Genomic DNA, 27,072 nt, shown 5'->3' with positions numbered 1-27,072 from the left:
TGCTTGCTGATTTTTTTGCTGAATATTTTTCACTGTGAAAAAGGCATTTTCAGAAATAAAGAAGAGCTCTCGAACTGGTTTTCCCCAAGAGTTGTAGGGGGTTTTTCCAAGGTCAAGTTGACCAAAAATCTCAGTGTTTAAATGTGTTTTAATGGCTGTTTATTACTGCTGATTTTTATTTCTGCAATTTCCAACATTCTGTAAAATTTCCAGAATTTGTGTTTTCAACAATATTTATTTTTTCAGCTTGTTAAATGTATGGTTATGGGAAAGGGCATTTAACTACATGGGAGAAATAAGGTGAAACTAAAAACCGGGGTGGGAAAACAGAAATTTTTACAATTTGTTTACACCTTTTGGATCAGAGTTTCATTACCTCTTGAAGGGTTATCCATTACATCTTAATCAATGCTTTTCATTGAAATTTGTCATGGTATTTAGTGTTTAGTTTGGGCATTAAGAGTAGGACTTATAAGTTATAACAGTCAATCAATCATCTAGGGCACCCAAAATGCAAAACTGTTTGGGGTAATTGTCACAAGTTTTGTTGGCTTTTTGTTTCATTGCATTTGGTCACAAGTGAAGGATTATCCTTCAATGATTTACCTATGATATAATTTTCCACTAAAATTATGTAGTAAAAGCCCTAACACTCGAGACCAACAAGGGATTAACTAGAGCAGAGTATTGGTTATACTTTGGATCCGCTTGATATCTCCTTGTTCCAGTGATTGGTGCAGTCTACATAACACATAATCTTTTAGAAGGCAACTTGAAGGCTTGGCTTCTTAAAAAGGTTACAGGTGTCCTCCATAGAAATTGCTTACAACCTATAATTTCATTGTAACGTCAAACTCTAATGTTCTGAGTCATCCACTAGAGCATCCTTGAATAGTGATCTACAACAGTATAGATCTTGATCATCTACCACAGTGAAGCAGTTAAACAGTTGAGGCTTCAAGTGAAGGTTTCTCTAAGCAACAATAATGAAGATTGTAGTTGAACCTAACATAAACTTGATATGACACCAATGCTTGTTGATACACATTGAAACAAGTAACATGTCTAATTGGGTTGGTGAAAGTATCCTTGAGCAGTGAAAATAACAGTAGCTATGGTTAATGATATATCACAGTAGCAGTAATAGTATTAATGTGACTTGACATGATGAAACAATGATATGGTTGTGACAGTGGTGTAGTATAGACTTGACAGTGACACATAGATTTAATAGTGTCTTGACATATGGATTTGAAACATAGATTTGACATATAGGCTTACAGTCTTGACATTGAATTGACACATAGGTTTGATATTGATACATGGCAGAGATATAAGTGATCTTGCAGCAGCCTTCATGTGCATATTAATATGATGCTTTGACTTTGACTTGACTTGGCATGACTGGGAAGTGAGACCGGGACATCATTGTATGGCAACAGTTTGGAAGGTGCTTCGTAGCCATATCTAAGCAAGCTATAAAATGTATGCTGGTAACCTTCCTTGGGCAGAGTTTGAGAGCATTGCAAGAGGGTCATAGGGATGACCTGAGGCATCTTGGCTTGAGTCATCATCAGACATCAATGACTAGTACTTGCAAAAACAATAGAAACTTGGTATGGTGATTTGGACAGACTGCTTCATGAGTTCTTGAACGCATATTCATTCATGAGCAGTACAGTGTAGTGACAACAACATGTTGAAGAATGTAACTAGTGTTAATTTTAGGTATGTTCTATGCTTAGAGCAAATTTACTTCAATTTTTCATATTAGTTCAATATCAATTCCAGATTAGCATGATAGTAAAATGCAGATAGAACATAAATATAAATCGCAGAAGACAAGCCAAGACAAGAGGACACAAGATGTGGCGCCAGCCAGGGACAAACCCCAATGTGGGGAAATCCTTGATCAAATTTTCTTATGATCTTCAATAGTTCAATAGAGATAGAGATATTACAAATACGTTTGAAGTCAACACTTTGACTTGCCAAAATGAGAGATCAGACATCAGAGATCTTCACCATGAAGATGACACAATGAGGTTGTCGATCTGATGACAAGGACTGCTGTTCTGAACTTAGGTGAAGGCATACTTATCAATCCTCATTCTTCAACTGATTCTCCAAGGTGATTCCATCACCATGCTACACCTTGGTAGCTGACTAATCTTCAACGCAATAATACCAACCCATGACAATAGTCTGCCCATCTCATATTGCAGCAGCATCATACAACCCTCTAATGGCTTCAGCAGTATGATAGCTCCATGTATTATGCTAATGATCTGAGCCCTCAAATACCCATACGAAATATTGACTGTGGTGTTATGGCCTGCGGCCTAACACACAGTTTTCCTGTAGCAGCATAAACCTCTGCTGCTCACAAGGAAGTCTGCACCTTCATATTCTCTTACATGATCAGCTCATCAATCTACCTTCTATTAATGACGGAGCTCCACCAAGGTCACTGAACATAGGCCTATATTAATCTGCCCTCTAACAATCCCCTTTGCTGCTCCAAAGGTTTCCAACCAAGGTCTTTAACATAGTGATTTTTCTTCCACAGAATTCACTGTTAATAGCCTTCATCAAGTTCAGGATCTCACACCCCTTGCTCCATCCAAGTGACTGTACATAGCTTCTAAATCAAGGTTTGCAACATACAATAATTATGCCCTTGCATTTATTGTCAACACAGCCCTAACAAAGCACGCCTTGGTGGACAGACTTCAATGAATACCCTTCAGCACTCTTCTCCATGTCATACAAGCCACTCGCACTGATTTTCAGACCTTCCTTATCTGCCTGAAGCTTGATGCTGTCCCTGTCCAAATCAGATGTCAGATTAGGCATCATTTTGCTGTGGTAAGACTCCTGCATGACTACGGCTAGGGCATTCTTCATTGACTGCGGATGGCCTTCTCTTTGACTGCATCTAGGGCTAGTTAAGGCTTCCTCTTCCCAGCGTATAAGGATCCTCCTCTTGCTGCATAGAACCCTCATAGACTGTGTCCTAGGGCACCCTTAAGTGCTGCGGTTAAGAGCCTCCTCTAGCTGCTATGAGTCTCCTTAGATAGCGTGTAAGGGTCACCGTTAACTACGAATTAGATCACCTTTGAGGACTGCGGTTAGGGCAGCATAGAGGCCTCTTGAGACTGCGGATTAGAGGACTGCGTCTAGGGCTAGGACAGCGGAAAAATCTCTATGGTTAAGACTCTTACTGCGGCTAGGGTAAGGTTGGATCCCTTCCTTTGGGACTGCATATGGGAGCCTTTTAGGACAACGGATAGGGTCTCTTCTAGACCCGCGATTAGATCTCTCCTTGCTGCGTTATAGAAGCCTCCTTCATTGTGTTAAAGGCTCCTCCATGACAGCGTTAAGGTCTAGGGCATCTCCTCTAGGGCAGCATATCCTCTTTAGATCTCTCCTACCACCAAAACCCAAAGACAAGTGGAGAGAGATCACAAGAGATGATTGTATGAAATGACTTGAAGACCTCTTCTATTTATGGTGAAACGTTGAGGACAAGTGGGGGTAGTTTGGTTGTTGGCCGACCTTGACGAATTGTCACATAACACAAACAAATTCATATCTCTATGAATACATTTCGGAATCGGATGATCTTTAGATCAATCCTACACCTCTCGACGAGAGAAATCGAAGAAAAATATCAGCTGCCATAAATAAGTAGACCCACACGAGGTTTGGCCCTAGTTGCCAATTTTAATAGTTTGGTCTTCATAAATTGTACTTGAGTCAAAATGTAATATTTGTCAAAAGAAAGCAAAATAATTCTTATTATTAATTTAATTGACTTATTAAAGCATGGGTTTCATGCTTGGGTCAATTGTCTTAGGTCGAGCCTCCATTGTAGGCTTTAGATTGATTGTCAAAGTCAATTCTTGTTTGAAGACTCCTCCATCAAGGTCTCCTTGAAGTCAAACAAACTTCATCAAGTCAGCCCACCAGTCGGTCTACAAGTCGGCCTAACCTTATGTGGAGACACTACTCTTCAAAGTACTCATGTCGGCTTATTTACTATGGAGAACAACTATAAATAGAAGGGTATTCCTCGCTCCACAGTCCAACGATACACCTCGCACAAAATCTCAGAAGAAAGGTTTGGTGGAATAAAGAAGAACATGTTCGGATCATCTCAGAAATAATTTCGGATGTCACAGGATTGGTAAATGCAGACTGATGTCACAGTACTACCACAATTTCGGTGCTACCATATCAAAGTCTCATTGCAAATCACCGCCTTAGAATTTCATTGCAAATCAGTGAGAAGGGTTTGGTGTCACCACAGTGAAGGAGGTCTCGGTGCTCTTACAATAAGGTCTCAGTGCTATTACAGTGATAATTTCTCAGCGGCATTACAGTGACAAGATCTCAATGGGATTAAAGTAATGATGTCTCGGTGCAAACTCAGTGACAAGAATTCGGTTCTAACTCAGTGACATGAATCTTGGTATGCAAATACAATGAAAGGAATATCAAACAAGGATGACTTGATGGAGGTAGCCTTGAGTCTAAGTTGTAAGGGTCTTGATCGTCTCATCTTGAATCTACTGAAGGAAGAATTTTGACTAGGTTTTCCCTTAGAGTGGGGTTTTGCCCTGGAAACGTGCCTACATCTTGTGTCCTCTTCTATTTGTTGATTGGCATTAGTCTTGATGATAATGAAAGGATAAATTGAATGAAAGGATAATAATAATAAACCATCACAAGATAATGTCATAATAAGAGAAATCATTTAAATTGCCATGCTTTGGATTTCTCAACACAACAGTGACAATGTATTGTACAGCAATAAGTGACAGTCAGGGTTTGATGTACAATTTGTGTAGTGGCTTGATTTGGCATTATGATTGAGCAGATGCCAGTGTTTTATATTGGTTAGTTAGAGTAGTGTGGCTGCTAGGACTTGTCAGTGATATCCTTACTGAGTAGAGCGACAATATCTTCTTTACAATTTTCTTATATTGATTCAAAGTACAAGGGGATCTAGTCTGAAAATTGTGAAACATGGTCCGCTGACTTGTCAGGGTGGTAGGATGGTGCAAGGCAGACGATTGGAGTCACCTTCATGTTGTGGCCTGAGAACACTTCAGGGTGGCAGGGTGGTGCTAGGGTAGGGCTTAGTGTGCAACAGGGTGTTGGAGTGTCATTTCAGTTGGAGCTGATAAAGAATAGGGCGTTGGAGCATCCATTTGTTAGTAGCTGGTAAACAGAGTGTTGGAACACTCGTCAAGTTGGGGCTTGACATCTAGGGCATTAGGGCGTCCTTCTGCTTGTAGCTGGTAAACAGGGCATAGGAGCGTCTTACAGGTTGGAGCCACCTTCAGTTGGAGCTGAAAACTTGATGTAATTATTTCTTTTAAAGAGAAGAAGACAATTACTATGAAGCGTCCGGTGGTTTCTGACTCGGATGTGGTTTTCCACCTAAAGTCTTTGTGTCTACTGTCTCTATCTTTTTGCATTGTTGAATGGTGTTGTTTACTGTTGATGAATGTTTCTGATTATCTGAAGATAATAATAATAATACTGTTGAAGATTAACTAATGCTCTGAAAAAGATTAATAAGTGCTGATTGCTAAGAAATACTGATTCACCCCCTCTTAGTATTTCCAACAATTGGTATCAGTGACAGGCCTCGAGTTCGAAACTCACCCGACTCACATTGGGGGGGGAGATTGTTGGACATTGGGTTCAGCTTTCCCCGTGTGTTTCACGACATGGACTAACTGGCCCTCGTGGATCCTAACTTTGGCTATTGTAGCAAAGACTAATGCCTGCAGGTTTTGGTTTAACGACAATCGTGATTCCAACAAGTCTACCTCTATGTTTGAATATACACCTTATCTGCCTTTGAAGTCTCACTATACCTTGTAAAGATGCCCTTCTCTGTTCAGGGTTCTAGATTCGTCCTCTTCTTTGAAGGTACATGGACATATACTAGACAACCGAAGATGAGAAAATGCCTGATCTTTGGTTTTACTCTTGTGAACGCCTACTCAGGAGTCTTGTCCCCCAAGACCTTATGAGGACTCCTGTTTTGCACATACACTGACATATTGCATGGCTCTGCCTAAAGGAACATGGTTAGATCTTGGTCATAAATCATTGCCTTGGAAGCTCCAATTATGGGCTTGTTCTTTCTCTTAGCAACTCCATTTTGCTATGGGTTATAAGGCATTGTCAGTGCCTTCTTGATTCTTGCCTCCTTATAGAAATTTTGGAAGTCGTTGGAGGTATACTCAACTCCATTATTTGACATTAGAACTCTGATCTTCTTCTCCGTCTAATTCTCTACAAGAGCTTTAAATTCCCGGAACCAATTGAAGACCACATCCTTGGTTCTCATGAAGTAGATCCACGTCTCCTAAAGGAATCATCGATGAAGGTCACATAGTAACTATAAGCACTCAAGGATGCCACTGATGTAGGACCGCACACGTGTATGTACCAGATCCAAGGTCCCCTTGGACTTGCTCTCGCTGCTTGGAAAAGCAACCTTTGCATACTTGCCAAGTGCACATCCCTTGCACACTCCCTACTGCTTCATGTAGAACTTTGGAAGACCGGTGACAATCTTCTTCAGTATGGGAAATGCTCTATGATGCAAATGACCCATCCTCCTATGCTGAAGCTCACAACGGTTGTCATTGTTATAAACTAGGCTCGTAGAGGCTGAGCCTTCAACATATACAAAATCTAGATTCTATTATTTGCCTCCAATCACTCTCCTTGAGTCAAAGATTGGATCTCTCAGTCGAATAAGAACCTGCCCATCCTTAAAATAGATGACATAGCCCCTATTCGCCACGGTTGAGATTGAGATAAATTCTTTGTTAGTTGTGGAACATACAATATATCTATCACCTCTAGAGGACATCCTGACGCCAACTGAAACTCAATGGTGCCAATTCTCTCTACACCATACTTGACAATATTGCCAAGCTCCACATGTAGATCTGTGTCATCCTCTAACAAATTGGTGAAAATCACCCGTGCTTCTGCTATGTGTCTAGAAGCATCACTATCCACAAACCAGTCACTCTTGGCTACAGTTCTAGAAAGGAAAGACACCAATGAGAAGTGCTTCTCGAATCTCGTAGCAAACTCATTTACTTGAGTATCTGTAGAAGTTGCAACATGCTGTGCCTTTACTTGACCCTTCTTGTTTGGGCACTGAAGCATAATGGCCACTCTTGTGGCACACAAAGCATTTCAATTTGCTCATATATTTCTTCTTTCTAGCCTATGAAGTAGCCTCTCCGCCTGTATCCTTGTTGACCTTCCCCTTGCCCTTCCTTGCGTGACTGGCAAGAGCAAAATTCTCATAATCACCCCTATGCTAACTTCCTGAGAGAGATTCCCCTCGAATCTTTTCCTGCATGAAATCATCCCACAGTCTGTCCTAATCAGGAAGTTTCCCTCGTCTCAGAATGCCCTTGATGAAAGGAGAGCCCGTGGCGTAGTGAAACCATTCAGGGCCGTTCTTACCATGTCTCCATCTATCACGGTCTCCCCAACTCCAGCCAACTCACCACAAACCTATGTGATCTTGGTGAGATAAGATAATCTGGTCACCTTGGTGCTCTTGAGTTTCTCTCTTAGCACCATCTTTCTATTGGTGTTATCGCTTTGGCATAGCTTCGTCAGAGCCTCCCACATTTCCCTTGTTGTATTCTTCTTGGATAGATGAGGAATCTCATGATCCTTCATTGCATCCAAGATAATCCTTCTGGCTTTTACATCCTTCTGAGTGTGGATGACTAGTTCTGCACCATTCTCAAGTAGGGTGAGTTTGGTGTTGGAAAACTTCCATATGCTATTTTCCAAGAGAATCAATGAAACCCTCGCCTTCCAAGGGATGAAGTTAGATGCGCCCTCCAATCTGTCTTCCAATCTCAAATTGGTTGCAAGTATCTCCCAAATCAGAAACCCAAAGGAAAATTTGTTATTCAATTTAAGAAAAGCTATTGTAACTTGTAATAGATCTGGTTTCTTTAGTGTTATTGCTCTGATACCATGTTAATTTCTCAATTCTAGATCTGATTTTAATTCCTAGCAATTATTTATATCCATAAAATATTTCTGCAAGTACTAAATGGAAATCTTTCACAACAAATAACCCTCCAATTTCTCTTCACTTTTATTATTTGAATAATGAGGGCTCCCTTACAGGGAAAATGGTCCACAATGAAATTACTAGAAAATTTACAGCAATTTAGAATCTTGTTTATTAGCCTCTAAGAAAATTCGATCTGCATCTTTGCTTGCTTCTCTCCACTCATGTGGCCATCTAGTAACTCACACATGAGGTTTCACACCCTCCTAGTCATCACACATGCGGCTTGTGGACTATCTCTCTCGTGCATGTGGCCCAAATCTTTCCTTGCTATCACGGCTTCCTTGCGCAAACCCTTCACTCCTCTGAAGCTGAAACTCGCTCACATGTGCAGCTCTCCGCAAATCTGTTGCTCAGAAAAATAATAAATTAGTATGGCCTTGGCGTCCAACCAATATTCCTTCTTTGGATTTTTCTCCACTGCTGCAACACTCCCTCTCTCTTCAACTCTGAGTATCATATTCTCTCTTGTGTCTTTCTCCTCTCCTTAGCCTTGCTTTTAAAATTTTTCATTGAGCTATATCCCTAACCTTAATTTCCAAAGTGATAGATGGCTAGGATTGAATCCTAACCCACATGAGATTAACGGTTGAGGTTAAAACAAATTTAGTAAAGTAAATAATATACTTTTTGTTAGTTTCTTTAGCTCAATAGCAAATATAATTAATTATGTGCTTTTGCTAAGTTAGACTTGGGCTAAATTACAAAAGCAACTCACTCGATAACTTGAAGTATGCTAAGGGGACTTTGGATGACTCTTGCATGCTTGACACTTAGCCAATGCAAAAGTACCTTTTGCTGCTTTTTGCTGTATTTTTGACCCTCTTTAGTTTGCCATACTTCACCCAACTTGAAAGGGACATTCACTGTAAGAATTCTAATAGCCAAGCCTTAACCTGCAAGTTCTGATCCTAATTATATACTTGGCCCTGAAGGCAAAAACGTGGTAGTGGAATTAGTGTATATTCCTGGTTTGTCATTTACCATTGATATTATGCTAGAAAATTTCTTTCCAATCATGGTATTTTTTTATAGAAAAGAAGGGAAAAGTAGCCTAAATGGTAGGGGGGAGCATGTTTGTGAGGCAGGAAAATTATATCTCAGAAATGCTCAGCTAAAATGATGTTATTAAGGTTCTTGATGCAGACAAGATAACCTAGAACCAATAAAGAGTGAGGCACAAGCTATAATTGGTCAAATCACATGCTGAACAGCAAGTTGCAATTTTTGAAAATTTCCATGACTATCCTGACATACTTAATCAAAGAAAGTTAGCAATTTTGAACCTGAATAGGCACATGTGTGTTTGGTATACAACATTTAGTGCTAATTGTGCTACAAAACGTCAAAAACATTTCATGTATACAGTTTTGATGGTTGTAGTAAATTAATGATGTAATTAAAGACAAGTTTAAGGAAGTGGGCATTCACAAATAATGACATTTAAAGGTTTGGTGGTTGTAACTGGTGTGTTAAGAAAGCTTGTAAACTATGCAAGGCTTCTGTTTTTACATTTTCTGATTTGGTACATATTGGGACCAGCTAGGGGATTACTTAGCTAAATTAATTTATGGAATATAATAATTACCTAACCCACTTGGTAGAGGTTCTGGTGTCCTGTCATGTTGAAGAGCTGAAGTCTATTCCTATTGTTTGTAGGTGTCTAGAGCAGTTTTCTTCCTCAGGTTACTGAATGCTGCATCCTTCTGTTTTGATTAATATCCATCTAAAACTTTTGGCATCTTCTATTTTTCATTTTATATTGCCTTGGTTTCTGCCTATACCCGAATAACAATTTGTGTTATTTTCTTTTATAATTCCTCGCTTAAAGTTTAATGTTATTCTTATTATGACTCAAGTATCTATGTAGACAACGCTGACTGCTGCTGTAACATCCTATCCGAATTCCAGATTATGGTAGTAGATGCCTTGCTGCTGAACTCCATCTTAGTTTTGCAAACTTCCAGCTGATGTTCTCTGAATTTTGATTGCAGCATTACTTATCAGCAAGCAATATATTCTTGCTATGGTCTGTGGGTTGATAGAATATGCCATAGAATTTACTTTTGTTCCGGACTTGAAGATGCAGTGGTGGTTAAGCAACATAGGCCTTGTAATGGTTGTGGCTGGAGAATTGGTACGCAAAACTGGTATACTTACTGCTCGCCGCGGCTTTACACATGATATCAAAATGTACCTCCGAGATGACCATGAATTGGTAACTCATGGCATTTACAGGTAAATTGGCATTTAGAAAACATCTCTATTCCAATTATTTTCAAGCGTCTGCACATAATTTTGCTTTAGATGGAATAAAATATGCCTAATTAAATTAATAGGAAAAGTAGAGAACCAACCAATTCATCTTAGGTTGGGATCTTATTTGAGTCATCAGAATTGGGCTAGGTTCAGCAGTGATGTAGGCAGAAGCGTGATAATTTTGTCTTAATCTTTTCATAGAAATATATGTTTTTCAAATCTTAGAATTTTCTACAAATTATAATGATTCAGTCCAATGTTTTAGATATAAGAGGGGGTCAAAGTAACGAAAGGACCTTGAAAGGAAAATATATCAGCAAGACAGAATTTTTGCATTTCATTTAACTAAAGAGTCCTACTCTTTAGCAAGCTTTGGGTTGATTATGAACAACTGTAGTGCAGGTCTCACCTTCTGTTAGTGTGAAAACTTAAAAGTAGTGCACAAACCTATAAAAGGTTGTACTTCCTTGGAAGGGTAATATTTGGTTCAACCTTAGGCAGACCTTTAGAACAGGGCTGAAAAATGCTTGAAAGGGTAGCACTAGCCAAAATAACCTTGGCAGCAAATATGCAAGAGGAACCTCTGTAGTGAAACAATCGAACTTGAAACTTAATATAAAGCCTAAAAGAACAATGATGGGCATGGTAGAAGCTGATATACAAAGACATTATGTAGAATGCAATTTTGTAGGCCAAATTGCCCTTTACCTCGGTAAAACATGCTATGAGTTAAAATTTACTGAGTTCTATCTAACTATGTGTTGGCCTGTAACTGAGCTGACATCCCCAACTCTGCTTCCACACTCACTCATTGAAGTCGTTCAGCCAAACTTATATTGGTGCAAAATATGCAAGTTGAACCTCTCTAGGCAAAAGGTCAAACTTGCTTAATAAAAAGGTTAAAAGAGCAATGATGGGCACAGTAAAAGCTGAGATACAGAGACATGTAGAATGCATTTTTGTCGGCTAAATTGCCCTTTACATAGGTAATGCATGCTTTTAGTTATATTTTACTGAACCTTACCTAACTCTATGAGGGCCTCTAACTGAGCTGACCTCCCCAGTTATGTGGGAACACTCACTCATTGAAGTAGTTCCTCTGCCTTTGCTCTCGTCTTTAATTTTTCACTGTTAAATGCCTTAGCAGGGTTTCTTCTTATAGGTTCCAGTGTCAAGGTTATGCTTTTTCTTTTTGTAGGCTCAGGTTTTTACTTATGCCACCTAATTGTACAGGAGTCATGGAGAATCTGATGGTAGTTAATCTTTTTTTATTTTTTGTCTTTCCAAATAAGTACGTAGTCGTAAAAGAGTTCCAAGAACACTCCATTTGTTTCTCCACAGTGTACCTACTTTTGTTACTTTTCATGTTTATTTTTATCTAGGATGAAAACTTATCCTATTTTCCCAAGTATGGGGTACACTGCTTGTTACTTTTTGGTTGCTCTGAGTTGAAATGGTGCACTATCGAAGGAAGGAGCATGAGTGTTGCAGAGGATTCCTTACAGCATGAGTGTGCCACATGGGGGAGATTCCTCTGCATCCCATTGCCACAAAATCTAGCACGCCTTGTGAGGGGACTCACAAGACTCACAAGACTCACAAGGTGAGGGCCAGACCCTATAGCAACAATGATGAAGGATTGCTACTGTCACTTCAATCTTCCTCCTGCTGTTTAGTGGAGTTTCACCACAAGGGAGGCTTCCTTGTATCCATGTATAACGATATTCAAATTACAGGGCTTCAGGTGATATAAATAGGCTAGGGAAATATATCTTAATGATGGAACAGACTCAATTCTTGTTTATCCAGGGACAGTATTCTAACCCTAGACTAGACAAGGTCCTTCATAGGCCAGGGCTTATTGATATACAATGATAAAGGAATACTTAAGCATGTAGAAGTTAGAAAAAGGGTTTATTGTAATGTTTGGATCAGAAAAAGGAACAAGATAAACCCTCAAATAGGTGTCAAATTGAAGCTTGGATAGGGTTCAGGGTTTCTAGGGCACAAATAGATAAGGAACGATGATGTCAGCCCTATTTGGGGAGAATTCACCACAACAAAAGTTAGATTTTGCATTTAAAAGGTATAAGAAGGAAAACCCTAAATTTTAATCCTCAAACATCCCTAGAAAAGCCATAACAGCCTGCCTTAAAAAGCCTAGGAGATATAAAAGAAGTGTGTTTTAATGATTTTTGATCAACACAAACTTTAGCTAGTGCCTAATCCTACTTGGGAAAGTGGAGTTTTAGGGCAAAATTGAAAGAAAAAAGAAAATTGATTGGAGTAACAGGGAAAATATGTTTTCCTCTTATAAAACCCTATCTTTTTTGTGAGGGGAGAAATTAGATAAAAGATGCACATTAGGAGTTCTATGGATTTCAAGGGAGAATATATTTAACATGCAAAGTTTACCAATATTTCCATTAAACAATAGGCCTTTAGTCATGGAACATATAGAAACCCTAACATTAATCCATTGACATGCGAAATATGAAAAATCAGCAATAAACTTACAAATCTGTCCAAGAAAAAGCCTTCTTTAAATCCTAAAAAGATGCCTCTAATGCAATAGTCAATCTCAAATAGAGAGGTGCTCCATAGAATCACATTTTTACCAAGTAGTGAATAAGACAAGACAATCCACACTCTTCTAAGAGAGGCCGAATTTACATGTGTGATGATGAATAGAGTGAATGAAAGGATCCTCTATTTATACAAGGTATATCCCTTCTCTTTTATAAAAATATTATCCTACAAGCCCTAAAACAAGTTTGACTTTGAGTGTTTGACAAGACAAGGGGTTACAAGCCAACCCCATAGCTCAAACTAATAAAATAATGCCATAAAAGCCCACAAGTGTGGGTCGATATCCTCCAAAATCATGGTGTCATGCCCTTTTTGGTCATAAATGCTACAAAAATGCATGGGATGGGCTAGTGAGATGTCCCATCATCATAATCAACTCCAAGTCTTGAGGGGAGACCTCAAGAAGTGCCTCAAAGTGCCTCCATGTCCAAAAACCATGCTCTGGGTGCCCTATGTCACCCTCTTAAGGGCTAGATGGATAACACGACAATACCTCTCTCCAATGTTGGGGCTCCAAGTGTGAGTACAAATCCTCCCATGTCATCCTGGGGATGACCATCATTAGTTGGACTTTGAATCAAGCAAGGCCCATCAAATAGTGTCAGGGCCAACCAGCATCCTTGGTCTGCTAGATACAACACCAAGTAAATCCAACAACAAGCAAGAGGAGCTCAACATTTCATCTTTTGAGGGTACTGTGAGGTGTCAATCTTCATGTGGAATCATCAAAGTGCCCAATGCTTTATGCGAGTGTTGTTAAAATCGCGATAATATCGCGATATTATTGTTTTATCGCGATAATTTCCCTGCTTCGATATTATCGCTAGGTTTTTTTTACCCGATTTTTTGGAAAAAATTGCGATTATTTCCGATTTTATCGCGGGCAATCGGGGCAACGAGGTTTTATAATGAATTTTTGGTTTTTTTGGCATTTCATTTGCACAGTCAGGCGCGCGGAGGGCAGAGGAGCGTTGGAGAGAGCTGGGAGATATTGCTTGGAGAGGGTTTGAAGATTTTTCAAGTGCTTAGAGGAGAAAATCAAGAGGAGGAGACCGATTATCTCCATAGAAACGGTATGGGGACCAATTTTTTTTTTTTGTTTTCATTGTTTTTGGTTGGGTAACTTGATATGGGCACCAATTTTTTTGCTTTTGTTTTCATTGTTTTTAAACATTGTTTTTGTTTTTTTCATTGTTTTTGGTTGGGTAACTTGGGTTTGGAATGGGGTTTATGGAATTTGCATAATGTATTTTTTGTTTTTTTGGTTGGGTTTGGATTCTGGAATGGGGTTTTTGATGTATTGTTTTACTTTTTATAGTTTTTTTGGTTGGGTTTGGATTCTGGAATGGGGTTTCTTAAAATGTATGTAATTTTTTTTAGTTTTTGTACAAGGTAAAAAGTAAAATACTGAACGGATGTTGTTGTGTCAACAATCATTGACTCTTCGAGCGAGAGGAGGATGCATCGATCGACTTGGATGGTGGCTGGCGATTTGAACCTGCTTCCCGCGCTCGCCTGATCCTGCTCCCCAGGCCCTGCCTGGCAGGGCTGCTGCCTCCCTCGATCCCCTCTTCCGCTTTGGACTGTTCTGCTGGTCCCTGCTCGGTCCCTCGTTGGGGCCCAGCCTCTGCCTCTCTTTCCGCGCTGGTCTCCTCATCCTATCTCCCGCTGGCCATTCACCTCTTGAATGGCCGGGCTCGCTCCCCCCCCTCCAGACTCTGAGAACAATGAGAAACTTTTCGCCTCTCTTTTTCCTGAATCGGCTAATCCCAGACCCCGTCCCACAGTGACCAAGTTTATCAAAAAACTCGATGAAATCCCTGAGGTTAATCTCCCTCCATCCCTTCCAAGGAAGTCAGCAATAATACTCGCGGAAAGAGGGCTAGTAGGCCAGTTCACTGGTCTCTGGCCCTCTCCGAGATCAGTCCAGAAATGGGTAGAGCGCAACTGGAGCGCGATGTTACAAGGGAAAATAGCCATCAGATTCTGTGGAAGAGGCTATTTCACATTCCTTTTCGAAACAAAAGAAGACAAGAATCTCATCTTCAGAAACGGCCCCTACTTCATGGATTCAAGAGGTCTCTACTTGAACAGATGGTCTCCGGACTTTGATCCGGAAATGGACATCCCAAATGCAGTACCAGTTTGGGTCCGGCTTCCTCATCTGCCGCTTCATTGTTGGGGAGACGAATCAGTAAAGGCAATAGGGAACGCAGTAGGCAAATACATCGACAGATCTGAGCCAAGGGAGAACATGCATGCGTGCGCCAGGATTTGCGTGGAAGTAGACCTAGGGAAAGGTCTGCCGGAAGCTATCAAGATCAAGGTAGACCAATGGACGCACATCCAACAGCTAGACTACGAGCAGCTTCCCTTCAAATGCAAGGTATGCCATGAATATGGTCATTTCGCAAATAGATGTAGTAAGTCAAAAATAAATGAATCTACTGAAAACGAGGAAAACCCTGAGGGCACATGGGAACCAGTAAAAAGGAAAAAACCTTCCTCCACCCAAGGACCTAGCTCTAAACCCCCCCCGGAATCCCCCCCTTCCCCTCCCCCTCCCCCTCCCCCCTCAGCTTTCCCTTCATCCTCCAACCCCTTCGAATCTCTGTCCGTCGAAGAACCTTCTTCCCCTCCCTCCTCCCCCCGGGCAACTACCTCTCCCTCCCTCGTGATCCCCCTGCCTTCCCCCCCTCCAACCATAGAGAGAATCCTCACCAGAAACAAATCGAAAGAAGCTAGTCAATCCACAGACCCCCCGAGAAAAGCAGGCCGAAAGTCAAACAAAGAGCTCAGAGATGAAACAACGGCAAAAGAGATGGCTACGGGAGCGCAGCAACCAATGGACTCATACCTAGACAAACTAAAAGAAAGCGGAGAAAAAGCAAAGGAGAGGAGTGGAGCTCACCCAAAAATTGGTAAATAATGATCTTGGTCTCTTGGAATTGTAGGGGGATGGGCTCTTCCTTAAAAATAAAAGCAATCCGGGATTTAATAAAACAGGAGCAGCCAGACCTTCTCCTCATCCAGGAGACCAAAATCTCTGAACAAGACTTCCAAAATCAAACCAAAAGCTTCAAAAACTTCACAGGAGTATCAACAGGCTCAGAAGGTGCTTCAGGAGGAATAGGAACAATCTGGAACAAGAATAAATGGGATCACATCAATTTTCAATTTTGCAACTGGTGGGTAAGAACAGATTTAAAAAACAAAGGATCTCAGGAAATTTACTCTATATACAACATATATGCTCCAAATCATTACAGGGATAAAGGCCGCTGCTGGGACACTATATCCTCAGATCTCCAGTCCGTGCAAAACAGGAACATAATTCTGGGAGGAGACTTGAATGTAATAAGAAACGTGGAAGAAAAGCTAGGAGGAAACTATCACGCAGACCCTTCAAGAGATTTGCTGGAATCTATAGTACAGACACACAATCTGATAGACATTCCCCTCTCCAACGGGAAATACACATGGAGTAACAAAAGAACTGGCTCCTACAATATTAAAGAGAGACTAGACAGATTTCTACTTCAGGAAAGAATCGCAGCAAGCTTCCAGTCTATTAAGAGCAAAATAATTCATGCTTCGGCCTCCGATCACAAACCTGTGGTATTAAATCTGGACAAAGGCAGAAACTTGGGGCCTCTCCCCTTTAAATATAACAAAACATGGGATCTCAAAGAAGAATTTCGCACTCTCATCCAAAATCAGTGGGCCAAGGAAGTCTATGGATCGCCCTACTACATTTGGGAAACAAAATTAAAATCTCTAAGAGCAGTCATCAAACAGTGGGCAAAGGAAGAAGCAATTATGGAAAATAAAAAAAAATCAGATTTGCTCACGAAGATGGAGCAGTGGAATCAGGAAAAAGAGAACATTCAATATACAAGTGAAGACTTAAATTATGAAAAAGAAATGTACAGGGAACTTTTTAGACAAAATAGAGTAGAGGAAGAGGACCAAAGACAGAAATCTCGGTGTCTTTGGCTGAAAGCCGGAGACAAAAATACATCATTTTTCCATAATAACATAAAGCTCAGGCGAGCTGGAAACCAGATAGACAAAATAGAGGCAGAGGGAAAAGAGATCAGTGACCAAGAAGAAATTAAAGAAGCAGCTTATAACCATTTTAAATCTCTACTATCTGCTGCTCCTCAGCAAACGGACAGCTCCGACTTTCTTAGTGCAGTAGAGAGCAAAATATCAGATTCTCAAAATAAAGAGTTGGACCAGGACATCTCAGAAGAGGAAATCCGATCAGCAACCTTCAGTATGCAGCAGGATAAGGCCCCGGGTCCGGATGGGTTCACGGTCGCCTTCTACCGAAATCATTGGGAAACAATCAAAAAAGACTTTGTGCGGATGGTAAAGAATGTATTCAAAAATCACAAGATGGGAGAAAATACCAAGTCCTCTCACATAGCTCTCATTCCTAAGGAAGTGAATCCTCTCACTTTTGACCGGTTCCGCCCCATATCCCTATGTAATGTTTCTTACAAGATTGTCACCAAAATTCTAGCCAACAGGCTCAAAAAACTTCTTCCTCACTTAATCTCTGAGAATCAAGGAGGATTTGTCCCGAACAGGCAAATCACAGACAACGTCATTCTGATCCAAGAAGCTATCCACAACCATTGTTTTACGAAACGGCCGTACCGAAACGGAAACGGCCGTTTCGTTCCGGGTTATTAAAAAAAATTTCAAAACGGTCTTTGACCCGGCTCGGTTGACCGGGTCAGCTATGACCCGGCCGAATCAGCCAATGACTCGGCCGGGTCATAGCTGACCCGGTCAACCCGGCCGGGTCCCGTCAAAAAACGGCCGAGTCAATAGCAGACCGGCTGGGCAGCGATTTAAGTTAAAAAAAAATACTTTTTTGCTGATTTGGAGCTGAGTTAGTTAGGGTTTGTGGACATGAAAAGGTTATTGTGATTTGTTAAATGCATTTGGGGTCCATTTCCCCCTCCCAAACTCTATTTAAGACAGCCAAATGCTCTCATTTCACTCACAGCAGTCTTATGCATTTGAGTGAGAGTCTTCTTTGAGAGTTAGTGAGCAGTTCTTGAGCTTGTTTTGGAGCAGCAGTGAGGAGTCTTGGAGGAGCATTGTAGCTGGAGTGAGGAGCTTCTTGGGCAGCCATTTGGAGCAGCATTGAGGAGCTGATTTTTGGAGCAAGTTTGAGGAGGCAGTTTGTGCTTGGAGGTATTTTTTTCCACCTCTATAAATCTGTTTTTACTTATTAAATTTTAGGTGCATATAAAGATAGCTTAGAGAGTGTTTTTAGTCAAATAAATGAACATTGAATCAATTTTTTTTTTTTTTTTCATTTTCAGATTGTTTTCCTAGTCAAAAAATGGCACCTAGAGCAAAAGATGCTGCTTGGGCATATGTTGAAATGGTTGATGATGAGATGTGTTGCAAGTTTTGCCATAGGAAAATTAAGTCAGGTCCTGGGGGGATTCATAGGCTGAAACAACACTTGGCAGGGATTAAAGGCAATATTACTGCATGTAAATCCCCCGAAATTGGGGAGATTAGAAAGACTTTGTTGGAAAGCTTTGAAAAATTTCAAGAAGAAAAGACTAGGCAAAAAGAGATACAGGCTGAAATTGGGAGGAAGAGGGAGATACAAAGAATGATGGCTGCCAACCCCCACTATGAGTTTGAGGGTTCTTCCTCTATCCCTCAAACTGATGCATCAAACCCTTTCCGTTATGTTCCTCCCTCTTTTGCTTCTGTTCAAGATAAGGGAAAGGGTAGAATGAAGGGTGATGGGACTATCAAAAGTTTTTTCACTCACTCAGGCTCCTCTCCATCAGATGCACATGGTCCTGAAGTTAGTAAAGGTCTTTCTCAGCCCACTTTAGATGACCATTGGAAGAAAGAATTGAGGGAGACTGCTTGTGACTACATAGCTAGATGGTGGTATGATGCTGATATCCCCTTTAATGCTGCTCGTTCACCATATTATGAGCCTATGTTTGAGGCCATACATGCTGCTGGAAAAGGCTTCAAAGGCCCTACTATGCAAGAGCTAAGGGGGTTTCGTTTGCAGAAAGAAATTACATCAATTAATGAGTATTTGCAAGATTTCAAGGAATCATGGGCAAGAACAGGGTGTACCATCATGTCAGATGGATGGACTGATCAAAGAAACCGTACCATCATAAACTTTCTTGTCTTCTGCCCACAGGGAACCATGTTTTTAAAATCAGTTGATGCATCTGATAAGGTAAAAGATGGCCACTTGTTGTTTCAGCTATTGGATGAGGTTATTCAGGGTGTGGGGGTGGCTAATGTTGTTCAAATCATCACAGACAATGCCTCTAACTATGTTCTTGCTGGTAGACTGTTAGAGGAAAAACACAAGACCATCTTTTGGACCCCATGCGCTGCACATTGCATAGACCTCATGCTTGAGGATATTGGGAAATTAGATTGGGTCAGAAACACTGTAGATAATGCCAAAAGCATAACAAAATTTATCTACAATCATACACTGGTTTTGAGTATCATGAGGAAACACACTGGAGGCAAGGATATTATTAGGCCTGCCATCACTAGATTTGCTACACATTTTTTGACATTGCAATCTATGCTTTCCCAACATAGAAACTTGCAAAAGATGTTTTCCAGTGATGATTGGAATAATAGCAGTTGGTCTAACAAACCAGAAGGCAGAGAATTGAGAAGGAAAGTCCATGATGAAACTTTTTGGAGAAAGGCAACAGAGATTGTGAAGGTTGCTGAGCCACTAGTTAAGGTGTTGCGGTTGGTGGATGGGGAAAGGTTGGCTATGGGCTTCATTTATGAGGCTATGGATCAAGCAAAGGAGCAAATAAAGGCAGCATACAAGGATAGAGTGGCAAAGTATGGGTCCATTTGGGCAATCATTGATGAAAGATGGAACAATCAACTCCATCGCCCTATACATGCAGCTGGGTATTTTTTGAACCCACGGTATCATTATAAAGCTAAGGAGTCAGGAGCTTTGAGGGGGGAGGTCAGAGATGGACTGGTTGATTGCATTGAGCGCATGGTCCCATCGGAGTCTGATAAGCTGCTGATACATCAGCAGGTCACATCCTTCAGCAATGCAACAGGTACCTTTGGGAAGAACCTAGCAAAGATTGCAAGAGAAGCAGATGAGCCAGGTAAACAAAAATTTCAATTTTCAATTTCTCAATTTCAAGTTAGATATAATTTGTAATTTTGTTGAGCTTCAGCCTTCATCTAACTCATAATTCATTACACTCCTATGTTTTTTGCAGCACAATGGTGGGAGGCCTTTGGTGGCCAGTGCCCTGAATTGCAAAGGTTTGCAATTCGTATTTTTAGTCAAACTTGCAGTGCATCTGGGTGTGAGCGCAATTGGTCTGTCTTTGAGAGGATTCACACAAAGAAGAGAAACCGTTTGGAGCAAAAACGGTTGAATGATCTAGTTTTTGTCCAATACAACCTTCGGCTCAGACGGAACCAATTGCTGAACAAAAGACCTGATTCAGATCCCATTGTGTTGGAAGACATTGATCCAACATCAGATTGGGTAGTGGAGAGTCGTCTACCAGAGTTTGATCCTGATGAGGATCTTGATGAAATTGATGTTGGAGATCCACTGCAGCGTGTTCAGTTGAATGCAGATCCCAATCCACCAGCCTCAGTCTCACAGCCAGCTAGTAGGACTCCAGTTGTAGGTGCTTCGCCTTCCTCTGCTCAGCCACGACAGAAGCGCAGCCGCATTTGTACTCTATCTCAGCTTGCATCTGCTGCACAACCTAGTGGTACTGGTACTGGCACCACTTCTACAGTTGCAGTTGGAGACGATGATGATGAGGAGGAGCCATGGGGCCCCTTGTCTGGCTCTGATGATGATGATCCAGAGATTGGTCGAGATGATCTTGGCTCCTCTGGCAGTAGCCAGTAGCTACTAGCCTCCTTGGTTATTTGTATTTTGTTTTGACTCTTGAGTCTTTGATCATGTATGACAGACTACAGTTGACTATGTATTTACTATTGCCATTGGGTACACCGTACCATTTTGATATAATGGATTGGTTCATGAGCCTACTTTGATCATATGTTGTCTTCCATGTATATTATAATGTTGTGTGTTTGGAAACTTGAATGAAAATCTTTAAAATTATGTTTAAAATATTTAAAATTATGTTTTTTTATAAAAAAAATAAATATTTAATGTATTTTTTACAACGACCGAGTCATTGAAATCGAGCCGGCCGAGTCATTGCCGTTTCCGTTTCTGTTTCCGAGTCGATCCTCGGCCGAGTCCGAATCCGAGTCCGTTTTGTAAAACATTGTCCACAACAGCTTCAACAGAAGAGAAAGAGGAATGATAATCAAACTAGACATGGCAAATGCTTTTGATAGAGTCGACCATCTCTTTTTAACAGCAGTCCTCAAAAAATTCGGGATTTCAAAAAACTTCATAAGCATTATCAATGGGTGCATCTCCAACCCTTGGACCGCTCCCCTGATTAATGGTCGTCCCAGCAACTATTTTAGAAGCTCTAGGGGACTGAGACAAGGCTGTCCTCTCTCTCCCTTCTTATACATCATAATTGCAGAGACTTTGAGCATTCACTTAGAAAACCTCCGCAAGCAAAAAGAGATCACTGGAATACGCATAGAAAGAGGGACCAAAGAGATCAATCATTCGCTCTTTGCGGACGACACCCTCCTCATTGGGGGAGCCTCAAGCTTAATGGCAAAAAGATTCAAGAAAGTGTTGGATGCATTTCTAGCAGCCTCAGGAGGGAAGTTGAACAACAGAAAATGCAAGATTTACACTTGGAACGTTCCTCTCCAAATCAGGCAAAGAATATCCTTGATTCTGGACATTCCAGTGCAAAGGAACTGGAGTTTCTTCTCCTATCTAGGTCTGCCATTAGCCAAAGAAACAGTCAAGGCTGAGATTTGGGTCAAACACATAGAAAAGATGAGAGGCCTCCTGCAGAGTTGGGGAGTGTCTTGGCTAAACTTGGCAGGAAGATCGATTCTCATTAAGGCTATCCTCTCTGCTCTCCCAATTTATCAATATGCGGTCACTATGGCTCCGGCCAGCATCCACAAACACATGGAGCTTATCTTGCGAAGCTTCCTCTGGCAGGGAGGAAAACAAGAGACCAAGAAATTTAGCCTTGTCAAATGGGATCAGGTAACCCTTCCATATGAAAAGGGAGGACTATCCATCAAAATTCCGAGCCTCTCCAATCGTGCTTTGGGCTTTAAGTTGATTTGGAGAATCCTTACCGGCAAAGGATCGTGGTGGGTTGAGGTCATAAAAAGGAAATATCTCAGAGGCCCGAACTCTAATCTCCTTTCTGAACCAATAGCCGAAAGACCCTGCACCCCTGTGTGGAAACTCATTAAAAAAGTGCTTCCCCAATTCAGAGAAAACACATCTAAAACCCCTGGAAATGGTAAGGATATTAACATCTGGTCAGACAGAATTATGGGCTCTAAGCCGAGAAATCTTCTCCAAGCTCTCCGACCTCTGCAGATCTGGATGGATGAAAGAAATTTAACCACCTTGTTTGATATATCAATCTGGAATCATAACAATTGGCAAGACTGGAAGGACCTTCAAATCCCCAACGAACTTAGAGATCTCTGGTCCAATCTCAAGACCTCTCTCTCTGGTTCTGCGCCCACTAACATAGGGGCCGAAGACAGGTATATCTGGGATCCCAGCGGAGGAAAATTCACGGTAAAAGAGGGGTACAAAGCACTACAGGCCACTACCCAAACAGCAAACTGGAACCTTTCCACAACTGTCTGGAAATCAGAGTGTCTCCCAAAGATCAAACACTTCAATTGGACTCTTCTTAAAGGTAAGACCCTCACTGCTGAGAATCTAAGGAAAAGAGGAATTCTGGGCCCATCAATATGCTGCTTCTGTCGCGCTGAGGAGGAAAGCATTCAGCATATTTTCTTACTCTGTCCTTTTGCTCAAAGCTGCTGGAAGCAGGTTATCAGTCCCATGGAAATTGGTGAAACTTTTGATCAACTCTCCTCTCTTCAGAAAAATTGGGGGAAATGTTATCCCTTCTCCAAGAAAGGCAAACATAATATCAGCAGACTGTGGAAATGCATCCCAGCCACCCTATGTTGGCAAATTTGGCTAGCCAGGAATAACTACGTTTTCAACAATAAAAAGCCCAATCCAGCCAGCATCCTGGCTAAAACGACAGCCATCATCTCTGAAACAATAAGCACAAATCTCATCGCCCTCCCAGATCAGTCAAGCTGGCATCAAGAAGAGATGGACTGGTACAATAAATTTAGCCTCAGTTACACCAACAATAACCATTCCCAAACAAAAGCACACAAGAAAAGGACTCACTGGAAACTCAGAGGAACCAAGGAAGAAGTTAATCAGTGGATCTTAGAACAGAAGCGTCCTACTCTGCATTTCGATGGCGCTTCTAAGAACAATCCAGGGAAAGCTGGAGCAGGGGGTATCATAAAAGATCATCATGGCAAAACTATCGTAAATTATGAATGGGGACTGGGAAAAGTTTCTAACAACGTGGCCGAAGCTTATAGCCTCCTTCTAGGCACCACCATTCTGAATAGGCTGGGAATCAGAAACCCAATCATCTTGGGGGACTCGGCCATCATTATAGCAGCCTTGGTCTCGGGAGCAGACTTTAAAAAAGCAGCTCTTAGCAATATAAAGCTCAGGATACAGGATAATCTCAGAAATATGGGAGACACGATGTTCAAGCATGTTCTAAGAGATAACAACACCGAAGCGGACTTTTACGCCTCTAAGGCCACCAGCAGACAGAGTGGACAAATCAGAGAAAATGAGCACATCTACGTCAAAGCAATCCCATAGCAGACTAAGCTGTCCTCCAAATTCTTTGAACAGCAGCATCAGTACGCTTCTGAAACCAAGTCATTTCAGTCATCATTCTTATCTTGAATTTCTCTGCCTCAATCTTGACAAGCTGACCTCAATCCGCCCCCTCGAGAATTGCGTTCCACCTTTCTCCCCGTCTGCATCCTGGCTCGCCCTAGGGACTCGATCACACCAAGTTTCACGTGATTCTCCCTCTCGGAAATCAGGTATGTGTCCCTTCACAATCCTTATAGACTGCATCACTGATTCTATGTCTGATTTAGAGCCAGCCCAAATCCATGAGCATATCCCGTATCACCTGCTTGCTCAGCCTTCCTTGGTGTCTTATTTATCCCTCTCCCCCCTCGCTCATCCCAGATCTCCTCCCCCCTTCCAGAAGCAAAGCAGAGGAGCAGTGTTTGGCTTTCCGCTCCCGGAAGTTCGCAGCAATAGTGGTAGACAGCAGCCCAGTTCTCCAAAGTTTCAAATCTTTTCCTTCCTTGCACATCTCAGATCTTCTCCTTCTCTTCAGCAGCAAAGGAAAGGAACAGTCCTTGGCATCCAGCCTCAGGAGTTTGGCAGCATTAGTGGTCGATACCAGCACACTTCTCCAGCGAGCTCGTCATTTGCAATCTTCAGAGGTATATTCAGCATTTCGCAGTTTCTGCTGTTTTGTCATAACCAGTCCTCCTTTAATTTGGTTCTCTACAGAGATTGGCCGATCTCTCCTAGCGCCGACACCCGCCTTCAATCCCTCTGCTCTCCCATTTCTCGTTCTCCTCTCTCTCTCAGAGCTTCTTCTCTCCGTTCTTTCTCTCTTAACATCACCTCTGAGATGGCCTCAAATCCGGAAAATGATGAACATGCCGAGAATCCTTTGGACAGAGTAATCACGAACATCTCTTGTACGCTCTGCAAGGCTCATTGTTTTATGATAGCTCGGTTTGTGAAACATTTCAATGAGCTCAAAGAAGATTTTCAGGCAGACAGTAGATCTAAGAGAAAGAAGTTGGAAAAACAGAAAGTGGAAATTGAAGAATTAAAGGAAAAATGTAAACACATGGAGGAAGCAATCGCCCACATCAAAACGCTCACTCAAAGTATGCAAGCAGAGAACTCTACCAGAACCAGCGCAAAGAATGAAATGCAGTATGATGATTCGGTCAACCAGCATGAGTAATTTATCTAATGTCTTGTAAATTTTGTCTCCTAGCAGGCTTATATGTACGGCAATATAGCCGTTATCTTTTTCAATCTGTATTTCAATTCAAGCAACAAGGAGCCAGGGTCTGCGAACCCATTTTGGATTTCTCCTTCTCCTCTTTCTCTTCTCTTCCCAGATGTAATAGGACTTGGTCCCAGCAGTTTTTATAATATATAAGTACCCGATCTTGTTAAAAAAAAAAAAAGTAAAATACTAAAGTGTAAATTTGTAACTTGTAAATACTAAATTGTAATCCTTATTTTCCCATAGGTTCATAACTTCACTGAAACACCATTCAAGTTTTCAACTTCAAAGTTCAAAAACAAACATGCCAAGGAAATTGGATCCTTTCTGGGAATATGGTGAACCTAAAGCTCCGAATGATAGACTAAACTTGACTTGCAAGTTGTGTGGCCACCCTATGTCTGGGGAGGTGTACAGATTGAAGTATCACCTTGCACAAATCTCTGGATTTGATGTGGGGCCTTGTTCAAATACAAATCCTAAACTCATCCAAAGAGCCACGAAAGCATTGGAAGTTTTAGACCAAAATAGAGAGGCCAAAGAAGAAATGGAAAGGCAACTAAAAATGTTAGCTGAAGCAAGTGGCACTAGTTCTACTGCAGCATCAACCAATCTGGTAGTTGCCACATCATTTTTTGTTCCTCGAACCACACCTGGTTCACAGCCATCTATCAGTTTAATGCTAAAAAGAATTGAGAAAGAACAAGCTGACAAGTTGTTGGCAAAATTTCTCCTCTGGAGTGATATTCCTTTTAGCATTGTAAGGAATAATCCATTTTTCCAACCTGCTGTTGATGCTATTGCAAGTGTTGGCCCAGGTTACAAAATCCCTTCTTATCATGATTTCAGAGGCCGGATTCTTCAAAATGAAAAGCTTGACTGCACCCAAAGATTGGAGGATTTTAGGGCATCATGGGCACAAACAGGATGCACTGTTATGTCAGATGGTTGGATTGACCAAAATGGGAGAACCCTTATAAACTTATTGGTTAGTTGTCCCAAGGGGACTATGTTTATCAAATCTGTTGATGCATCTGCACAAATCAAAGATGCAAGAACTTTATGTGATTTGTTAGATGTGTTTATTTTGGAGGTGGGTGCAGAAAATATTGTCCAAGTCATAACGAACAATGCTGCAAACTATGTTGCTGCTGGTAGGATGCTTATGGACAGGCATTCTACTTTATTTTAGACACCTTGTGCTGCACACTGTATTGATTTGATGTTGGAGGACATAGGGAAAATTCCCTTTGTCAAAGATATTGTTGATTCATACAAAAGTATTACAAAATTTATATATAACCATACATCTGTGCTTAGCTTGATGATAAGATTCACCAACAACAAAGAGTTGGTGCGCCCCGCCATTACACGGTTTGCCACCAGTTTCATATCTCTTCAATCCCTCTTGAATTCTAAGTGGGATGTGAAGAGAATGTTTCTTTTAGAGGAGTGGCGTGCTTTGCCAATGAGCCGCAAACCAGAGGGAGAGGCCGTATGCAAACTAGTTTCATACCAGGAAGACTTCTGGCGGGAGTGCAGGAGGTGTGCGCCGTTATTGAACCTTTGGTAGAGGTTCTTCGATTGGTTGATGGTGAGAAGCCCGCGATGGGCTATTTGTATGAGGCCATGGACAGGGCCATAGAAGCCATTCGGGCCTACTAGATGATAAGGGAGATGATGGGTTTCAGAGACAACTCCTCCTATGGGGAGTGATTGTTGAGCGATGGAACAACACACTCCATCGTCCCATTCATGCTGCTGGGCTTTTCCTGAACCCCGCATTTTCTTACGCATGTGGGTTTGTATTTGATGCTGAGATCATGGATGGATTCTTATCCTGTGTCCCGAAGATGGTGTGATCTCCCGCAAAACGTATAGAGATCTCTAAAGAAATTGAGACATATAGGATGACAGGTGGCACATTTGGCTCTGAGATGGCTATCATTGATAGGACGATTAAAATGCCAGGTATTTTTTAGTTTG

The 27,072-nt window shown here is 41.3% G+C and overlaps 1 protein-coding gene across 2 annotated transcripts in view; it reads left to right on the top strand.

Annotated features, from left to right (window-relative positions):
- Positions 1–27,072, top strand: part of LOC149243706 (protein-S-isoprenylcysteine O-methyltransferase A-like) — an 83,080-nt gene that overhangs the window by 17,009 nt on the left and 38,999 nt on the right. For both annotated transcript variants that reach the window (XM_089374601.1, XM_089374600.1), the window contains exon 2: positions 10,135–10,378. In XM_089374601.1, coding sequence (XP_089230727.1) covers positions 10,135–10,378 — 244 coding nt within the window. The remainder of the gene's footprint in view (positions 1–10,134; positions 10,379–27,072) is intronic.

The sequence above is a fragment of the Pinus tabuliformis genome, chromosome 8 (genome assembly GCF_031772625.1).
Source record: "Pinus tabuliformis cultivar Carrire ecotype Pingquan chromosome 8, CPIR1, whole genome shotgun sequence".
NCBI lineage: Eukaryota > Viridiplantae > Streptophyta > Pinopsida > Pinales > Pinaceae > Pinus > Pinus tabuliformis.
This window is presented reverse-complemented; position numbering and strand designations above follow the sequence as displayed.